This window comes from Hippoglossus hippoglossus, chromosome 21, assembly GCF_009819705.1.
Source record: "Hippoglossus hippoglossus isolate fHipHip1 chromosome 21, fHipHip1.pri, whole genome shotgun sequence".
NCBI classification, from domain to species: domain Eukaryota; kingdom Metazoa; phylum Chordata; class Actinopteri; order Pleuronectiformes; family Pleuronectidae; genus Hippoglossus; species Hippoglossus hippoglossus.
Genome location: NC_047171.1, coordinates 9818584 through 9838568, shown reverse-complemented (window position 1 = coordinate 9838568; position 19985 = coordinate 9818584). Strand labels below are relative to the sequence as shown.

At 41.5% G+C, this 19985-nt stretch overlaps 1 protein-coding gene across 3 annotated transcripts in view; it reads left to right on the top strand.

The window, feature by feature from the left end:
* The window catches only part of LOC117754645 (receptor tyrosine-protein kinase erbB-4-like), a 286366-nt gene that overhangs the window by 255758 nt on the left and 10623 nt on the right, over positions 1–19985 (top strand). For all 3 annotated transcript variants that reach the window (XM_034573682.1, XM_034573681.1, XM_034573683.1), the window contains exons 21-25: positions 11223–11378; positions 13225–13300; positions 15019–15165; positions 17368–17465; positions 18033–18203. In XM_034573682.1, the coding sequence (XP_034429573.1) occupies positions 11223–11378; positions 13225–13300; positions 15019–15165; positions 17368–17465; positions 18033–18203 (648 nt within the window). The remainder of the gene's footprint in view (positions 1–11222; positions 11379–13224; positions 13301–15018; positions 15166–17367; positions 17466–18032; positions 18204–19985) is intronic.

Below are 19985 nucleotides of genomic sequence, written 5' to 3'. Positions count from 1 at the left end.
GGATGGTTCCCGTTTCCCTCCGTCTGCTGCTCTGAATTAACACTGCTCTACATTCTGCATCTTTCTGTTCCTTTTTTATTTGCTTTGAAACTTGAAATGGAGCCCGGGGATTTTGAATTGAACTTAACTAAAGGTTAAGTGAACTCATGTCCCTGTGGAAGCTAAGACATAAAAAAGATGAAGAGTGAGTTGTTGAAACAAGCCCCTTTCCACACGTTTGTTTAGCCTTTCATTCTGACCTATCGGTGTGAGATGATTCAGTCAACAAGGGGAGAGATGAATGTATCTCTGCAGAGCGTTTGTGTTTCTTCTGCCCTCCCCAGATGCACGTCTGCTCTTTCTTCCCACAAGTCCTCTGAGTGTTGGGTCTTAAATGTGTTACTCTGAACACCGTATCCCACCAGGACCCCATCAGACCAGGCACGGAGAGGATATGCTGTCATCACTCTGGCAACCTCTAGGCTTCCTGCTTTCATTACAACATAATATATACACACACGCACAACTGCGCACATCTATTGTGTGCCTTCAGGTCAAGGAAAGAGACAGTGAAACCGGAAATATGTTAAAAAGGAGAGTGGGGCGAGCTAATAGCCGAATGATTAAGGCCAGTATCACATTTGGCCTTTCACTGGTTTGACTCCCTGATGGCCAGACCATTTACCTCACTCCCAATGTGTCCTGTTTCTTTCCATCCCCCCCAAATGCAAAAAAAGCCTAGAAAATGTACTTTAAAATTGGGAAAGGGAGTCTGTCTCCAATGGAAGCTTGTTTTGAAAACAAACCAGGCTGTATCATTACACACTAAATCCAAAGGTATAATGGAAGACAACCATAAATAATTGATACTAACATTTTGCAAATATGTAAAATTGAACCTCTAATCTTTCAAAAGAAGTTAGGAGAACTAAACCATTTTCTTATCTGCAACTGGTGGATATGGTTATAGGTTGGTTGCGGATACAAGAATCAACATCCATAAAGCACACAGACAGTTTGCCTATTGTCAGTTTGTTTCAAAGTGAGATGGAAACATGTTCTTCAGTCAAGCCTGATCACACTGAAGCCAAACATATGCCTCATGATATCAGACATCTGGGGAAGTGTTTGCAAACTTAACTCACTGGATTAATGACTTCATATTGAGCTGGTAGAAGAGTCCCTCTAAAAATGTTCAGTCACATTCACTATGCACAAGTGTACATAACTGCCACATGCTTACTATGAATCTCTCCGATGCAGGATATTCCTTCATGTTGAAGCTACCAACGTTTGGGCAAACAAGTAAAGCTTCAGTTAATTCTCAGCCAAAGCAGTTTTCAGCAAATCTGCTTTATTTGCATTGCTGTCCCATTGTTCTCTATTCATGTCTCTGCCTAAGCATTTCTCTCTGTCCCTCCTTCTGGGGCTGGTGAGGTCAAAGGATTCTCTTCATACATTCATTCATAGGAGCCAGCTGGAAGAAAGCTTCAAAAAATATTAGCTCAACTCTTCTCCCAAGCAAAGGGCACTGGATGCTTTCCTCTTGTTTATTGTCACGGGTTTATTTTTTTATTATTTTCACTTTATTCAAACTACCATTTATATTATCCTATTCATGACTTATGTATTCAGGAGTTAATAAGCATATAATTTCTCTTAATAGCTAAAAAGCTTTAGTCCACAAAATATATGCCTAACCTGCATAACAGGCTTATATATAAAAACATGTCATTTACTAGCCAAGTAATATACTGTAGGTAAAACTCAATTTAGAAGTCATAAGGAATGGATTCTTTGTGGATTATTATTAATATTTGACACGGTTACTGCCTCGGTCTCTCATATCTTTTTATTTTTACACAAGTATTGTTGTGCTGCCAACGATCGCCTCCTTTCCTTGGTGTAAGAAATAAATGTATATTAAAGTTACAAAACTGACGAGAAAGAAACACAGAATTTATGTCGGATTCTGGAGCATCCGCTCATATTCATGAGCTGAACTGGGATTCAATTCTGACTCCAGTGTTCGGAGGCAGCAGATATGAATTCTCTGACAGCAGGGGTTGTTAACTTAAAAAAATCAACAGCCGTGGCCAAGTGAGGTCGTTCCCTGCTCAGCTGCCACAGTGACAGTTACAGCGAAGAGGTTGAATCCCATTTAGAGTGATGACGGCTTGACAGCCCCTCAGCAACCCGTGAACTAGCCTCCCTTTCTCCCTCATGTTCCACATAGAAAACCATTAAAAAAAACCATCTCCTAATATATTTCTTTAAAAAACATTATTCAGTTATATATCTGTATGGGGTCACAAAGATCCACTCTGCCATTACCCTCTGTAATGTTGGTAAAATAATCTGAACTTTGAACAGGATCTGCTGGTAGAGTTGATGTCTGACATGACTGCAGAAAAAATGTGTTTCCCAAATAGAGAGATAGGTTTTAACACACATGTGTGTCCCACTTAACTTTTTACTACTGTTCAGAGATACAGTGAGAAACGCCAATAAAATCGTAACCTCCTGGGTTAACATCCTGTATGTTGGAGTCCTTATGCTGGTTTTGGGGTTGGAAATGGGAGAGACTAGTCAGCTCTTCGTCAGAAACTGTCTGTTGATTCAAAGCTAGGGTTGGTGATCCTGGAAAAGATAGCAAGAGCAGGCTACACTTGTAACAGATACATCCTGCCAACTGCCCATCTGCACTCAAAGTCAAGGTCAAAGGTCAACGCTATGGCCCCAAAACAAATGAATGTGCCCGTCCTGACAACAGCCGAATTTCCATTGACTCGCTTGCTTCTGCAGCTTAAGACTCCGGTCATGTGCAGTTAGGCAGGTTGGTTAGTGGTGGGCTGGCCAATTATTTAATTTGGCCCCAATGAAATGATTGGTTGTTTATTACAGTCCTGCGACGGCCACAGACGTCTGTGCTTTTCTTCCTTTTCGGGGGCGATTCGACTCTATTTGTTGATGGCTATTGGGACGACGTGAAGAGGCTTTCACATATAAGATAAAAAATGAAACAACTTCCCAACTCTTCCTTTAAGCTGTTAAAGTGTTGGCTCTGTTTACAATAATAAATCAACTGCCAGCACTAGTCTGACTGAGTCAAATTTATATCTCAGTCTATTATGCAAGCATATGAATTATTGCTATCACAGTTATTGTTTTCTCCACTGAGTGTCTCTTATTAAGTTTCCTGTGGTTTAAAGGTTTTTAATCACTCCTTTGTTTCTGCAAACTCATCTTTTATCATTTCCAATTACAGCACTGTATTTCTCCTCACTTCTCTATCAGGGCACAGGTCAGAGAATTGATATAATAGGTCACTTGGTGAGTAAAGACCTCAGCTTGACTACATCTGGCATATGAATTGTTTCTCTAACCCCTTTTATTAATCTGAAGCAGAGGCAGCAGTGATAGAGAACGATGTAAGACTTAATTCCATATGAAGATTCAGCTTGATGGCTCAGAGGCATCCATGAATTCTTAGTGCACAGTTAAAGATTGTCTGGGCAAGTGTGTGTGTGTCTGTGTGTGTCTGTGTGTGTGATAACTCGACACACAGCACTTCCTCCCCGTTTTGAGCAGCGCATCATATTTACATACAGATTTTTCGAGGTACAGGCAAAGAGCTCCGAACACAGCTCTGCGTGATATAGAAAAATGCTTCCTCTTCAGGGTCGGCGTAGGTCAGACTATAGCAAATATTGCATTTCTCACAATATTCTAATATTCTCCCAAAGGTCGCAAATCATTTTACTAGAGACTCGAGTAAAGACAAAGGCACAATAGTCTGGCATTATGCATTCATCCCAACACACTATGCAATTCAGAAAGAAGCCCTGCATTTTTGAGAGCGGCTCATAACCATATTCAAGGTTGCACACGCTGTTTAATATGGGAACCATCTTCACTTATCTTCTTCTATAACCAGTACAGGTCTGTTTGCCATCTGATTATTAATTAAAAGTGATGATTGCATATTGTAACAGCAGAGTTACACTCAGGAGACAGTTGGTGTGCTCACAAACCCTCCTCTGTGCTGCAGGTACGGTGGGGGAATCTGCACCGAGCGTTCATCAGAGAGAATAAATGTATACGGACAAGGTTTCCCCTCACACCGAGCTAACCCAGTCTGAGAGCAGACAAATTGTTCATTTTCAAACTGCTCCCTAATGTCATTTTCTAAATTCATTATGACATGGGAGCTCAAAATGAAATGAAAGCCCACCGCTTTCATCATTATTGTGTTATCGCCTCCTCTTCTCCCCCTTTCCCCCTCCGTTTCTCCTCCACGTTGATTTGTTTCACCTCATTCCTTAAACAGTGATTCACCTTCTTCTCCACCATGCCCACCGGGAATCTTTTTATATCCCCACCATACATAAACATGCGCTAACGTCAAGCAGATGCAGCAATGTTGTCGCGAACCGCCAATAAAAAGCTGCATGATTATTCGCTATGTGAAAACACAAAAGAGACAAGTCACAGAAAACATCCTGTGCCCTCCAGAAATACTGGCATCCCAGTTAAAATGAGCCAGAGAGGCTGCGTAATAAAAGAGAAAAACAGCAGAGACGAGTCATGTTTTCTTGCTGCTAAGTGCTCAGTGCTCAGAATTAAATGGCTCTAATTCACAGGAATGAGAGGCATTTTATGAATTACATTTTTTTTTTTTTTGCAGGGCCTAGTATTCTACACTTGGAAGGAGATGTACAGTTTTATTATTCAATGCAAAGTAATAACCCAGTGTTCATGTTAACTAATGACGAGATAAACTTTGACTTTGGTCTTACGTGCACCCACTTGAACAACACACACTGCAGGAAGCTTATCTGTGGGAATAGAAACAATCAAGATTGAAACCACTGAAGACCGGAAGTAGGGGACAGATACTTTTACAGAGAGCCACCTGCTCCCACACAACTATACTATACTAAATAAACATGGGACAATGTATGAGTGTGAATATAGTATTTATGTATTTCATTTAGTTAATTTCATTATAATAATTTTGTATCTCATAATTCCAGGAATCTCGGTCTTTGTGTGTTGTTGACGGGCAAATCATTTCCAACATTTCAATTTTAATAAACTTTGAATAAACAGGCGACCAGTGCTCTGTGGCAGCGGCGGCTGGGACTGTTTCTGATCGAAACGACAGCGTTTTCACAACAATTGGCGCGTTCGTGGCATCGGTAACAACAATTGATTCTCCAGTTTGGGGTTCTGCATACTGAGTCGAGCTTCACAGAACTTTGAATAAACAATTGAATGGCAGCGCTGGTGCAGCTTCAGGCCTCTGTGGACCGAGTCCCACAGTCGGTCTTTACTTGCTGTGGCTGAACTACTGCAGGTCACTTTTAGAGTTTTAGAAAGAAAAGTTGCAACCAGCATCACCACGGACTAAACAAAGATCCCAGTCAATACAGGCAGGTTTAGATCCGGCACTGCACTAGAACTGATAATAATAATGTTACAAGACAAACTGAACGCTACCTAGCTCGATACTATTAAAAGCTAGGTCCATTCTCATTGCTAATTGTATGATTCACTTACTTATGTGCAGGCAGAGGTTATAGATTATAGACTCTGTGTGTCGGGTCACCACCGGCCATCGGTTGTGCTCCTTGGTCTCTTAGGTGTTTACACATGTCAGATGTGTCAATTTGTCCACTAAAAAGGGAGAGAGCCCCACCCTCCGTGTGGAGCGTCAGTCTCTCGCTGCCATCTCACTCTACACCTCAACCCAAAAAATACATAATAAACCTCCTAATAGGGTCATTGCAAATAATACTAATAAGTAGTAGTAGGAGCAAGTGAGGTAAGATAATAGAGTGTAATAAATATGATTTTAATAATGCCAAAGTCGTGAGATCCCCTTCACTTCAGAATACGACCTTCACAAATCCACAGTCTGAGAGTCTCAGTCTGTCTCCATGACATTACATTGATTCACACCCATTTCCTGGAGACGAACTCTCACCTTAGCCATAACTGCTGCTTGCCCAACCTGATCATAACCTCAAAACGTGCAGTGATTTATGTTTCGGGGACTTGCCTTCTGTCCCGATGAGAAACAGTTCACCATAATGTAAGTGTATAAACAGATTTAGGTCCCCACAACATGAGTAATACAGTACACAGACCAACACTCTGTTTCTCTCTCCTCTCTCTCTCTCACTAAAGAAAGAGTTCACACAAGAGATTTATTGAGCCTCTGTAGGATGTTCAATCTCATTAGAAGTGTTTCCTCATGAATAACATTGCATCAGGATGAATCACTTGATTATAGATTTCTGTGTGTGTGTGTGTGTGTGTGTGTGTGTGTGTGTGTGTGTGTGTGTGTGTGTGTCTGTGTCTGTGTGTCTGTGTCTGTGTGTCTGTGTGTGCGTGTGCGTTGACAGCTCCCTCTTCATGTCTGTGTGTGTTCTATCTTCGCCGCGATAAACAACAGTGGGAAGTGCCAGTCGCTGAAAAATGGGCACCACCTCTCCTCACTCTCCTCCTATTGATTTAATCTCCAGCCCTTTGCCATTCGCCGCCAAATCTGTCTTCACAAAACAAATCTGAGGACAATCCCGTCCACTCAGGTTTTGTTCGCACGACTCCATGAAATAAGCATAAATAACCGAGACGGGAGGTCAGAATATTTTCTGGGGGAGCAGTAATTCCCTTGACGGTTGAGAGGGCAGTGAACAACATAACCCTATTACCTGTATTTTTTTTTACTTTTGACAAACATGCAGTTTGTTTTCTAGCAGGATACAGCAACTTCTGCAGTGTCTGATCAGACATACAAGATGGACGAGGTTGTTAGACACCAAACCTATAAACAGCATTATCACTAGTGGAATGTCACATTCAGTTCATGCAGTTCAGTCAATGTATTTAAAAAAAAAAGAAGCAGAACTTGTTTACACTGTGAAAATTTAGGGCTGGCACAACACACCTTGAACTGAGTTACAATTGTATTTTCCTGAAATGATGGGAATCGAAGCCTTGGTTTTCCTGCTCCTATAACATTGAAGGTTTCTTTCCTCGATGGCTTACATTTCCATGTAAAAGCTTCATGTGCCGGGTTTAGAGCACAGGCCTGATCCCCACTGATTTGAAAAGCAGCCCTCAACTGGAGGTGCGATCAGATCAGAGTCTGACTGAAGCCCGTGGATTTTCTCCGGTGGTAGACTCACCTGAAATGCAGCTTCTACAGCCGGCATCTCTCCGCCCGTCACATCCAGATCTGCCGCAGTTACAAACCTCATGGCGTTGAGTCGCTCTCTTCGTGTCCACGTGGGAGGTCAGCAAATGACTGCAAAAAAAAAAGAATCAATAGATTGTTCCTAATGCACGTCTGCAGCCACTTCCCACACTGCACACTTCCATCACCTCCCCCACTCAATGTCATTGTGCTGGCAAATTAAAATTCATGGCTTGCCAAGCCATCCATTCTCCCTCCACTGCTTAATTGTCTCGAAAATTGAGGAGATTACCGGCCGCGATTTATGTACAAATAAGAATCTGTCAGAAACCTGGCAGTGTAAAGCATGACACACACTCGCACACACACAAGTGGACTCGAGGATTTGGGAGCCGTAGGCAATGGCCAGCATGGGATACCTCATACCACAACCTTTATCCTTGTCAAGTCCTCCCTCTGTGTATATGTCTCTGAGCAATGCAAGAGACTTCAGAGAGCAAAAACAAAAATGAAGAGAAGACTGAAAATCATACAGGATCACTGGATGCGTTTCAATGCTGGTCGGCATCCTCTTTGTCTCTGATTACCATGTATTCTCCCCCTGACTTTGAACATCAAGTGACATTGCAGCACACTGAGCATCAGTTACCCACTATTAATTAAACTCATAGGCCGCACTGTCACTCTCTTTATCCCGGCATGATGACTGGTCCGAGGTTATGCTGTTTTGTGTAATGAGCTCGTGTTCAGTCAGCTCACACTTGTTGCTGATGTAATCCGAAGGTCCAAAGATTCTGCAGTAATCACATGTCCAAAGTGACTCCGTGTTGCAGGAGTTGCAGTCGGCTGCGTTCTCAGTGCAGGGATGGTGATGAATTAAGGGGAGAAAGGTTGTTTCTTTGGCGTTAACACGAAACAGGACAGGAAACAGGGTGAGGGAGGAGGGGAGAGCATGATGCAGTAAATGGTCAGTCAGGAGTCGACCAGGGACCTGCTGCTCAAAGCCGGTGCAACCATGTGGTGTGCACCTGTAGCCATTCAGCTATTGGGTGGCATCCATGATGATACGGTTTAGATCTTCAAAACTGCTGCCCCTTTATGTTTATTTCTGTTGTCTTTTGTTTGTTTGTTTCATCCTCATGTCTATTTCACCGATTGCCTGACCACATTTTGTTCAGTATCCTATGCCACTACATTTGAAGCAATATAGATATATACATTGGGGTTTGGTTAATTGGAGAATCTAAATTGTCTGTACATGTTAATGTGAGAGTGAATGGTTGTTTGCCCCTGCCCAGGGTGTATCCCCACCCCTCAAAGGGTATAGAGCGGTATAGATAAAGGATGGATGGACGTACTTTTATTTTCTTAACACATGGTCATTGTTGTGTCACTGACAGGGAAAGTTCTGTATATTGTCACATGAGTTCATGAATACCAGTAAGTGCCATTTTACAATGGTCAGCAGCTGAGTGACTGTTGAGCCAGATAAAAAAAAAATTCAAGCAAACATGAGCAACAGTTGAGTAAACTGTCAATTACTGGCTACTTGAGCTCTTTGCCTGCTGTGCACTTCACCGGGTTTCTTGATCCCATCAATCTCAGATGAAACATTTTGTTCAGAGCTTCGGGTCCTGCCTCCCTCAGAGAGGATCCCCCAACATCATTGTTGTTTATACAGTGGTTTAGTCAGTGTCAAACTAATAAACACATGCAGAAAACTAAATGAAAACAAAGAAGCACAGAAAGTCTTTGTCTGAAGTGAAGCTTTTTCACCGCTGCTCATCTCCCAGTGTATCAACGTCTCGAGGAACTGATTGAACTTGCTGTCGGTAAATCATCTCACCTCAGCACATCTCCGACAGCCCCTCTTTGTTAGAAGCCCGTGGCGTTTTGCAACACGATCTCTGTCCATCCATCCTTCCAGTGAGTCACACTGGATAATGAAGTGGAATGAGACGGCAACCTAGTTTGATTATCAGGTCGTAACTCATCAGTCGTGTCTGCAGGCTGGATCTCCGACTATGATGTAGCCCAGTCCAGTCCCAACACGTCCTCCAACCTGAACGACCATAAAGCTTGCCTGGCCCCACCCTCTGATACCACCCATCACCAAATAGTGCCACTATGGCAGCGGACTTAAGGAGGGGTGTTCTAGGTGGTTGTAAAACCCAATCATCCTGACCACCTCCTCACCTCATTCCCTCCAGTGCTGTTATTGACGATAAAGCCTTTGTTTTACTAAAATATATGGATTCATTTGGGAATGGAGGAGGAAAATATTTGATCAGGGTTTGGACAATCGCTTTCTTTTCATTTCTTGTTGAAAATTCCCTACCAGCTTGACGTGGATAATCTTTTCTTGGTTCTGCTGTGAGCCCCCTTTTTCCAATTGCCCATCACATGTACACACACACACACACACACACACACACACACACACACACACACACACACACACACACACACAGACACAGACACAAACATACACATGCAGTCATATCTACATGTGACTTTGTGTGTTAACGTGCAGGTGTGTGATAGAACCACATGTTCACTCCGGGGTAGGGAGCCAAATGAGGCGGAGTGATTATAGCTTTACCAAAGTAATCTCACCTCTTAGAATGTCGCCACTCAACCCCATGAACCCCCCCCCCCCCCCCCACTCCTCCTCAGCTCTCCAGCCTCTTTTCACTGCGGCCGATCCCAGCTAAATCCAATTTGTTATGGTTTCAAACAGGGCCTCGTTTTTTTCCTGTCCTCTTGACACTTCAAACAAAGTGCTTTCTGATATTTTTGGACCAATTACATTTTTCCCCCACCTCATCTGTCTTTCTCCGCAGGTCCACTCCTGCAGTGAGGCACGGTGGTCAAGTCTTGACGTGTAGCACAAGATGCAAAATGAAAATCTTTTATACTTACATGCAGAGATTATTATTGTCATATTGTGTCACGCTGAACTTTTCAGTCTTATCCTGTGGTGATGCAAACTCTGACACCACTTTGTTAGCGGTATATGTACAAGTATATGAGCAAGGGGCTGTGTTTATGTGTGATAGGGATTGCTATATTTTGAATAATGAAAGAAATTGTTTAAAAAGGGTCACTGCTGGTAAAATATAATTTTCTTTATAAGATCAGACTTTTTAAATTTCTTTTTCTCTGCCATCGGAAAAAGAACTGAGTCATTCCCCTGCCTCCAACTAATCCAAAACTCTACCGCCAAGATTGTATCGATTGATTAAGTTCTGAGAGGCGTCGCCGCAAGTTATTTTTCAGATCTCACCTCCCACTTCCCGACATCCTCAGATGCAATACTACCTCCACCAAGGAGGTTATGTTTTCACCCCTGTCTGTTTGTTCAGCTGCAGTTTGATGCCAATACACCGTCCATGGCTTTGAGTGGCTTTGAGGGGGAAAACATTGCGAACCCTTCCCTGGAAATGAATATTGTGGATTAATCGCGTGGAAACTTCACGCGAATGTGATGCTGATGTTACAGAGAAATGTCTTTTGCCTTTTTTTTTTCTTTCCAAGGCAGATAATCATCATTAATTAAAGCAGGGACAGGGAGAAAGAGTGGAGGGCTGGTTTCTTAATTGTTCAGTAAATGTATTGTATGAAATGTGTTCCTCCAACAATCCGCTCTTCTGCGAGTCCTGTTTTTAATTGAAAACCTGCCTCTGGGTTGATGCAGCTGTTACTGCATCACCAAGCATTTAGCAATAACGAGGGCTTTTCCACAGTCTACTTGTTGATTGATGGGAATTATAACCATGAAAATAACAATGTGCTGGTGGTAATGATGATGACACGAGTAATTATAAAAAATTCTAATGGGGTCTTGGAGGTGGTAGTGATCATAGTGATGATTGTGATGATGATGATGATGATGAAGACAGATGGTGATGTTGAACAGGAGTCAGACTTGCATGTGAGTGCAGGTTGCAGCACACTGCTGCTCGCTCAGGCCTGCAGATATATGTATTGTATATTAAATGAATAGAATGGAAAATGACTGTGTGTGTGTGTGTTGCAGGGGATGATGTATCTGGAGGAGCGTAGGCTGGTCCACAGGGATCTCGCAGCCCGCAATGTCCTGGTCAAATCTCCCAACCACATCAAGATCACGGACTTCGGCCTCACTCGCCTGCTGGATGTTAATGAGAAGGAATATAATGCTGATGGAGGAAAGGTAACCAAGTTATTTACACTGTCAGATGAAAAATAACACAAATAACAACAAATAACATGCATGTCTACATCTGAGGTTCGTTGAGCCTCAATGAACTGTGACACAATGACATGATTGAATAAGTATCAATGTTTTGACTGGGACAGTTTAGTATTTTCATTAATGCATTGATTAAAGTCCATGTTTGAGATTTTCCTAAATAGGATTTCTATGCAACCCTTATATCTATAAAGTCATAAGAAGCTTTAACCATTTCTTGGCTGCACTGTTTTTTCTGTTCAGTATTAGGGCCACATTGAAGAAGAAAAATTAAACTTAATATATGTATAATTGAGAAGGATATTACAAGAATAAAGTTGTAATTTAATGAGAAAAAAGTCAAATTATTATGACCAGAAGTGGCAATTTAATAAGAAAAGAATCACAGTATATGAATAGAGTCGTGATTGAGAAAAAAGTCATGACATTTGGAGAAAAAGGAAAGAAAAATTTTTGGCTGTAAGAGGCAAAGAGAAACCATGGTCACCAGAGTTCCTCTCCTCATGGATCCAAAATCTTGAACAATCTCATTGTTTCCACAGAAACTGCGAAGCCTCTTTGAACAGCACGCGGATCTAACCCACTAGGTCCTCACAGTCGACCACTACTCTCTGTAGATTCTTCAGAATAAACTGAAGAAATCTTTTCACAGTCCTGATACGTGTGATAATGTGCTGCTGATGAACCAAAAGATCATTATTTTTTAAACTAAAGGATAACTTAACAAGATGCTCCACATTCCTCATTTTAACACTAACTCAATGATCCTCTGTTATTCCCCACAGGGACAACATGTAGCCTTCTTGTGATATTATGAATTTTAATAATGATTAATGTTACGAGTGTATTTTCAAATCCTCATGATAGTTTGACTTTACCCTCGACATTCTTTGTGGTCTGACTTGACACTAAGATTCCGTTGTGGAATCAGACATTCAAAAGTACTATTGGGAAATGTTTTAGAGATTAGTATTAGATATTAGTGTAGCTAGAGGCCATTGTTAGTTTGCACAGTGGCAGCTCCTCTGGTATTTTCCTGGATGCTCATTTGAAGCTGCAGTGAGTGACCTTGTTATCTGCTGTTGATGTTTTTGGGTGTTTGGCTGCTCGCTGTGATACAATATTACTGAATTACTGTTTCAGACCACACCATTGACATGTTGGAAAAACGTCCACAGTAACAAACAATAGACTTTAGCATTGATTCGGGTTTTATGTCCTGAGAGAGGAACTTAACTCAGCACAAATTGCAGTTTGAGTGGAGTTAGTGAGAAACTCTTCTGCTCTATTGGACCAGATCTCAAAACCTTGTAAACATATCAAACAAATTCGTCCTTGGGGTTCTCCTTACACCGACGTAAAGTCTCTTTTAATTTTTCCTTCATCCTCTTCTTCTGTTGTTTGTTGTTTTAAAGCCTCCCTCTCTGAGGAAAACAATTAAAGTTGATTGAAAGACGGACACACGCTAACCTCCGACATCCGCCTCCCTTCACCTCCATCACTGTAATCAATAGAGCAGGCGTTCAAATCTAATCACTGTGTTAAGCCGCATCCCAGACCACCCTGCCGCTTGACTTATTCAAATACACACACCCTGTTTCATTTCTGCTACTTAACATGATTTATACAGTAACTTCTGCCAAAAAAGTTCACTGGATGTCAACAAAAGTATCCAATGTAACTCTCATGTGTCCTGATCTGTTTTTATGTACAAATATATAAGAGAAACTATTGTAAAATGCTTTTAAGGGTGAATGTAGCACGTGTATAATATATAGTAATGCTTTTCTGTGATTCTCTCTGCTAGATGCCCATCAAGTGGATGGCCTTGGAGTGCATCCATTACAGGAAGTTCACTCATCAGAGTGACGTCTGGAGTTACGGTGAGCTTTCAAACTTCCTTGTGTGAACTCGAGTAAAGTGGACAAAGCCATTAGGACCATGATAGTTTCATATAAGAGCCAGACCGGAAATATTGTTTGAGTGATTTTCCATTTAAAAGGACATCACGTTATATCCATTTAGCAGAAACCTATGTGAGAAATGTCAGGTGCCTTTTAAACACCCCAACAACTGAAGAGAAACTGAATTAGATCATAAGTGCTCAGGAGAAAGAAAAAAAATGAATCCAATACACCGTCCATGGCTTTATCAACGTTCAGTCCTCAGACATCAAGCAAAGTTCATATTGAAAGAATTGTGGAAAGTTGAATGGTCAACATGTTCTGCTTAATGAGAATAAATGATTCATCACTGGTTCTGCAATTTGCACTGGTTGGGGTCATGTTTGATTGAACATTGTCACTAGAATTACCACATAGGGCTAAAACTAGATTGTTTCCTCGAGGCAACATCAGAGCTCACGTGCCGCTGGTTCAAACCGCAGCAGTGCAAACAAAGGCAAACAGGGTGATTTACTCCTGGACTTTATGTCAGATTTTGCCCAATGAGAGGGGAGTGATGATTCCCTTACTTTCTCAACTGCTTGAACATGTGGCAATAACAATCACTGTAAAATGCAAACCGGGTGATTTACTCCTTGAACTCCCGTAATGTTAGAATGAGTCTGTGCAGCCATCAGCGTGTCAGCAAGATTTAAATCTAAGGACTCTTCTCCATTATCCCTCCGTCTTATGTAATTCTCATCGCCATATTTCAAGGAACAGTTTCCTGTTTAAGTCTCCCAATGACTCTTAAATAAGAAAAAAGAGATGGGGTTGTATCAAAGAGAATAATGCGTGTTTGATTAAAAGTATCAGTGTGGTTTAGTGCGTGCGTGTCCCCAGTGGTCCTCCATGACCGCGGGCTATTATACTTCCATCTTATTGTGTGCATTTACTCTGCTCGCCGCTCATTAGCTCATTAACACTAACACGATTAGGGCTGAGGAAAGTTCAGGCTGGCTGATGACTTTCAAGACTGTGATTAGTTCCTCTCTCTCTCTCCTCCACTCGTCTCCTGTCCTCTTCTGAGTCGTCTCATTTCTTTACGCTTTGTCTCATCGCTTCCTCTTCCACTTCAGTTCTGTCTCCGCACCCCCCCCCCCCCTCTGATCTCTTTTCTGGTCTCACATTATTTGCGTTTCGTCTTTTTATTCTCCTCAATTTTATTCTTCCTGCTTTATCTCCAGTTTTCTCCTGTCAAATACTGCCATTCTTCATCTTTCTTTTTTATCTCTCTAACTCTGCCTGTCTGTACTCTCTTTACACTGATTTCTCTCACCTTGATTGTCCTAATCTTATCTACTTCTTCCTTTCCCTGCGCTCTAGTTAACTGATCCATCTTTTTCCATCTGTTCACCACTTATCCTGCAGCCCGCCCCTACTGGCATAGGGCGAGAGGCAGGGTCCACCCTGGACAGGCCGCCAGTCCAACACAGGGTCAACATACAGAGATAAACAGCCATTCACAGTCACATTCATACTTACGGTCAATGTAGAGTCTCCAATCATCAATCAACCTAATCCCCAATCTTCATGTCTTTGGACTGTGGGGAAAAAGCCCACACAGACACAGGGAGAACATGCAAACATTCAAACCTTATTTTGTACCTCTGTTTTTAATGTGTATCTCTCCCTATGTCCTTTTTCTTTCTTTTTAGGGGTAACCATGTGGGAGCTGATGACCTTTGGAGGAAAGCCGTATGATGGGATTTCTACCCGAGACATTCCAGACCTGCTGGAGAAAGGAGAACGTCTTCCACAGCCGCCCATCTGCACCATCGACGTCTACATGGTCATGGTCAAATGTAGGTATAGAGCCTCTGAGTGGGCAAAAGTCACAGGGATACTTAAAATGTAACATAACTGATAACAACAGCAGCACAAAAAGTCAGTTTCTGTGCATCTCAACAAATAAGTGATAGAAAAATGAGTGTAGTTTATACAGTGCTGGGCATGTTTCCAGTTTTTGTGTCGACAGCAGAAAAGCCAGTAGATTTCAGGGGTGAGTAGAAGGCCAGTTTTTTTTTAGTCAAAGCAGAAAAAAACAATTACGCTTTCATTGCGATTTTCAAAATGCCACAGCTGTTTTATAAAGGTGGAGTCAAAGATGAATATTTTAAAGCAGAATTTGAAATTGTGAGAAATCCTTCAAGAAGGTTTCCGAGGACGTATGTTAGAAGATAATGAGCAGCTCATTTTTCTCGCTGGCTGTGACACCCACCACCAACATGACGGCCTTATGGGTCTGTCCCTGGTGTCGTGCTGTCTGGCACCGGGGTCACAGGTGGTGTTGTAACCTCTGGCCGCTGCTGCCAGGACAAAGACTTTTGGTGCCAACGCGGCCCAGACCTTGTCCTCTACTCTCCGAGCTCCAGCCTCTGGCCCTCACTGTCACCTTGGCCCCTTACTGACACCCTGAACTTGCGCCAACCTGGCAAACATGCACACACACACACACACACACACACACACACACACACACAGACGGGTGAGGTCATTGTTACCTGCCTTTCTTTTTGCGCAGCTAAACATATGGTACGGAGCTCACCCACCCAAATCCACACCCTGAACATGTTGTGAAAATGGACTTCTTCATACTTTATTTATTTATCTATTGGCAAGAAGCGAAGCAACAAGATAAAAGCTCATTTTTACATATGAAATCCCCCCCCTGCGTGGACGTGTATGTGTGTACTCCTGTGTAGAGCCACGTCTCTCTCTTTGGATCTCTGTGTCTTATTTCCCCGGATACCTCGTCAGGCTCTGCTCGGGGCCAGATCACATGATTGCTTTGGCGCCGCAACGATGTGTTCACAGAGAAATTGGCAGAGGAGCTCATTACTCCATATGGCCTTCCTAGTGTTGAAACAGTGTTTATCTTTAGACTGGAAAAAGTGATTACAATAAAGAGAATGTCATTAAAAAAATCTGTAATTGTTCATTATGGAACAAATGGGGATGTTTTATGTGATGGAAAATGGTTTAAATGGAGGCTCTTCTGAGACCTTCAGAGGTGGGAAGCTTATTAGCATCTGTCAGAATGTGAATTTGTTTTAACAAAAACATACTCATACTTTATTCATGCAATCTTAGCTATAGGGATATATACATATGTGTTGCACCTTCATTTTGTATTCACATGCCTGCAACGTTCAAAGTAGACGTGCTGTGGAAGTAGCCTCCTGCAGAGTTGTCACATGCTTCTCATTGTGGATGATTATTCACACATGTGCACGTGCATAAAATGAAAGATGTATGTTACTTCGGGCTTAAATGATTTATATAAAAGATAAATTACAATGAATGTTTTTTTTATGCAAATAGCACAAAAAAAAGAGCACGGCACACATGTGACACGATGTGCAAAGCCAGGGATCTTGACGTGTGAGGAATAACAATAAGGAAATGCAGATCCTGCTCCTTTCCACCCATCTTCAAGTGCTGCAAAGTCACTGACCGTATGTGAAGATTGACAACACGCCTGCTCCCCAAAAATGAAGCCAAAGCAGTATTAATAGGTTATAAATCCCTCCTCCTCCATGTTGTTGTTCGATGGGACCAAACCAACAAGTCAAAGTACACAAATTGTTTTTTTCTTAAAGATGGTTTCTGTCATTTTAGGTGGCGTAGTTCACACTCTAGTTTGGTTTTAATTAGTTATTTGAAAAGTCATGTTGACAGCTGAGACTGACTCGTGATTGGTTGAGCACATGTATCGGCAGGACCAGCTTAATTTCTGTATCGTGGAAGGAAATGGCGATGCGGCAGCCATCTTTAAGTGTCAGGAAATAGATTGATCTGGATGGGTGTTGATGAGGCTTTTGTTTACTGCTGAGAATTACAAACTGAGGATGGAAAACAGCTTTACCACATGAATTGATATTTAACTAATTAAAATGGTCAAACTTCAAGTCAAGGGCTACTGGCTAAAGGGTTTCAATTTCATTATCTATCTGTTTGGAGCCTCGTATTGATCAAACACTGACATTCACACACACATTTTTCAGGCTGGATGATTGATGCAGACAGTCGACCCAAGTTCAAGGAGCTGGCGGCAGAGTTCACTCGAATGGCGCGTGATCCCCAGAGATACCTTGTCATCCAGGTTGGTAAATCTTCATGACGTCCCAACAAGATCTGGATTAAATGTCTTAAAGAGTTCGAAGTCGTTGCTGTTGTTCAATATTCTGTTGTCATTTTCGCATATCTTTTTTGCCAATTCATTGGTCATTGGTAGAATAATGATAACGTCCATTTAAAAAAATGACATTTTACTTTCCTTATTGGATGAATAAACTGACACATTTCATTAGTTGTGTATTGTACCTTAAAATAATTGCGGTTGCTAGGTTTAAATTACTCCAACAGAAAGAGTGAAGTTCATCTTTGATTATTAGCAGATCCGTCAAAATAATAATGAAATAATCTTTGTTTGAAGCTCTTTAATAGAAATAAAAATTATGTGAAGATATAACACTAATTAAGATGTAAAAATTGTGAGAAAAATATTAATCTATTTATCACATCATTACGTTATTATTATTTAATACAATAAATCACCCCAGTGAAATTTTTACAGCGGCTCTTGCATGAAATTCGTATCATTTTCTATCCTTTGTAACACAGATTTGATGTTACTTTCCAAAGATTTTTAACACTCTACTTTTCTCAGGGCGACGATCGCATGAAGCTGCCGAGCCCCAACGACAGCAAGTTCTTCCAGAGCCTCCTGGACGAGGAGGAGCTGGAGGACCTGATGGACGCCGACGAGTACCTGGTGCCCCACTCCTTCAACATTCCTCCACTGGCGTACACTCCGCGCCCGCGCATGGACTCCGTCAAGGTATTTTGTGTTCGCAAATCTCCCCATATACATAAGCCTTAAAATACAGGGTCTGGTTTAACAGTAACTCTAGAGGTCATTGCTGAGTGGTTGCTCGCATTTACTGGGCTCAAACCAAAGTTCTCCTGGTCTCAGTTTGTCTCTGAGCTCAGTTTGTCTCTGAGATGACCACAATCTTTGACATTGTCTTATATTTGACTCAGATATTTTAGATTTTAATCCATCTAATCACAGTTACGCTCAAATCTCCTTCTCAGTCAGTCAAAACATGTATGCCAAGTGTAGTGTTTGCTTCTTGATTCAAATAGGTTTTTCAACACAAGTTATATTTTAAACTGTTTTATTGATAAATTAATGTAAACAGACCCTTTTCGAATATATAATCATTCATTATATCGAGACTGAGTGTTGGAGACCTGAACATAAAAACTGGTATTTAACTCTTTAAACCTATTTGAACAAACTAGACAAGTGCAGTTTTGTCAAGTTTTAACGTCAGGTAACATCAGTCTAACTGTCATACATTTTGATTAGAATTGTAGTCAACCAGTCAGGCCATTGAATCGCCACTATGACTCCACTTCTAAAACCCAGAAAAATATGAAGAACAATATTTGTCTGAACCACTTTTTTCTAACTCTAATCAAATGTAGGATATGTGTATTTTTCCAGCCGAGTCAATGCACACACTGGTTTTTTCTGCTCTGCATGAAGGTTTTATGAAATATGAAGCCCTCGCATTATTTAATATTCAGTTCTCTATTTGCAATTTAAATATTTTTTTCTTCCTTTGGTGGATAAATCTTTGACATGTGCTATGTTACCATTACATGTGCTGTGTTTCCACTTATCACCATTTCTTCTTGAGTGCAGCGGCAGGGTCATTAGTGCTGAACCGTGAAGCATAAGGAGACAATATAATGTCAAAGTAGTCATTCAGATCATTTGTGTGGTATCTTAAGAGATGTGTGAGAGAGTTTTCTCAGTGCGGAGGCGTTTGCAGGACTGTCCTGTACAAGCACAAAAGAGCGAGACGTTGAGGCTGAACCCGCGCAGCCTTCTCCGTTTCACTCTCATCTTCCTCCTGCTCTCTTTTTATCTGTCGTCTTTTTTTTTTATTCTCCTTGGTCTCTCTCCATTGTGAAACTGCAGTAATTGCCTTCTTCAAAACTGGGATTTACAGCCAGATTCCCTCTGTTCCTCGACTGTTCAAATGTTCATCGTCTTTCTTTGGACTTGAATCTATCACAAAAACCAGTCACACAGCCAGGCAACTCAGCCATTTTGTATTCCAGTATCCCCCTGTGTTGGTGTCAGAATAAAAACGCCCGCTGAATGCCAATGAGAGAAATGACTTCTGTTCCAGTTCCTTTTCAGACGGGTGAAAGATTATTTATTTGGATCATATTTGTTAAGTTATTGTACTGGCTTTGAAATAACGATGATACTGAATTAATAGGATCAATTTAATATAGTTACATTGATCCAAATTAATGTGGATGCTCATAATGAAGGCAATCATTGCAGCATACAAAATATAATATTTACACATAAATACAATTTTTGTTACACAACACAGTGGAAACATTGAATCCACATCACAACATAAGGAACTGCCATTATTGATACTAGTGCAGCGCCCGCTGTAAACATGCCTGTTTGGAAGGGGCTGTTTGTTTGGCCTGTGGTGATGCTGCTTGCAGTTTTCTTTCTGAAACTGAAAAAGTGACCTGCAGTGATCGAGCCCCTGAAGCTGCACCACTGCTGCTGCACACAGAGCTG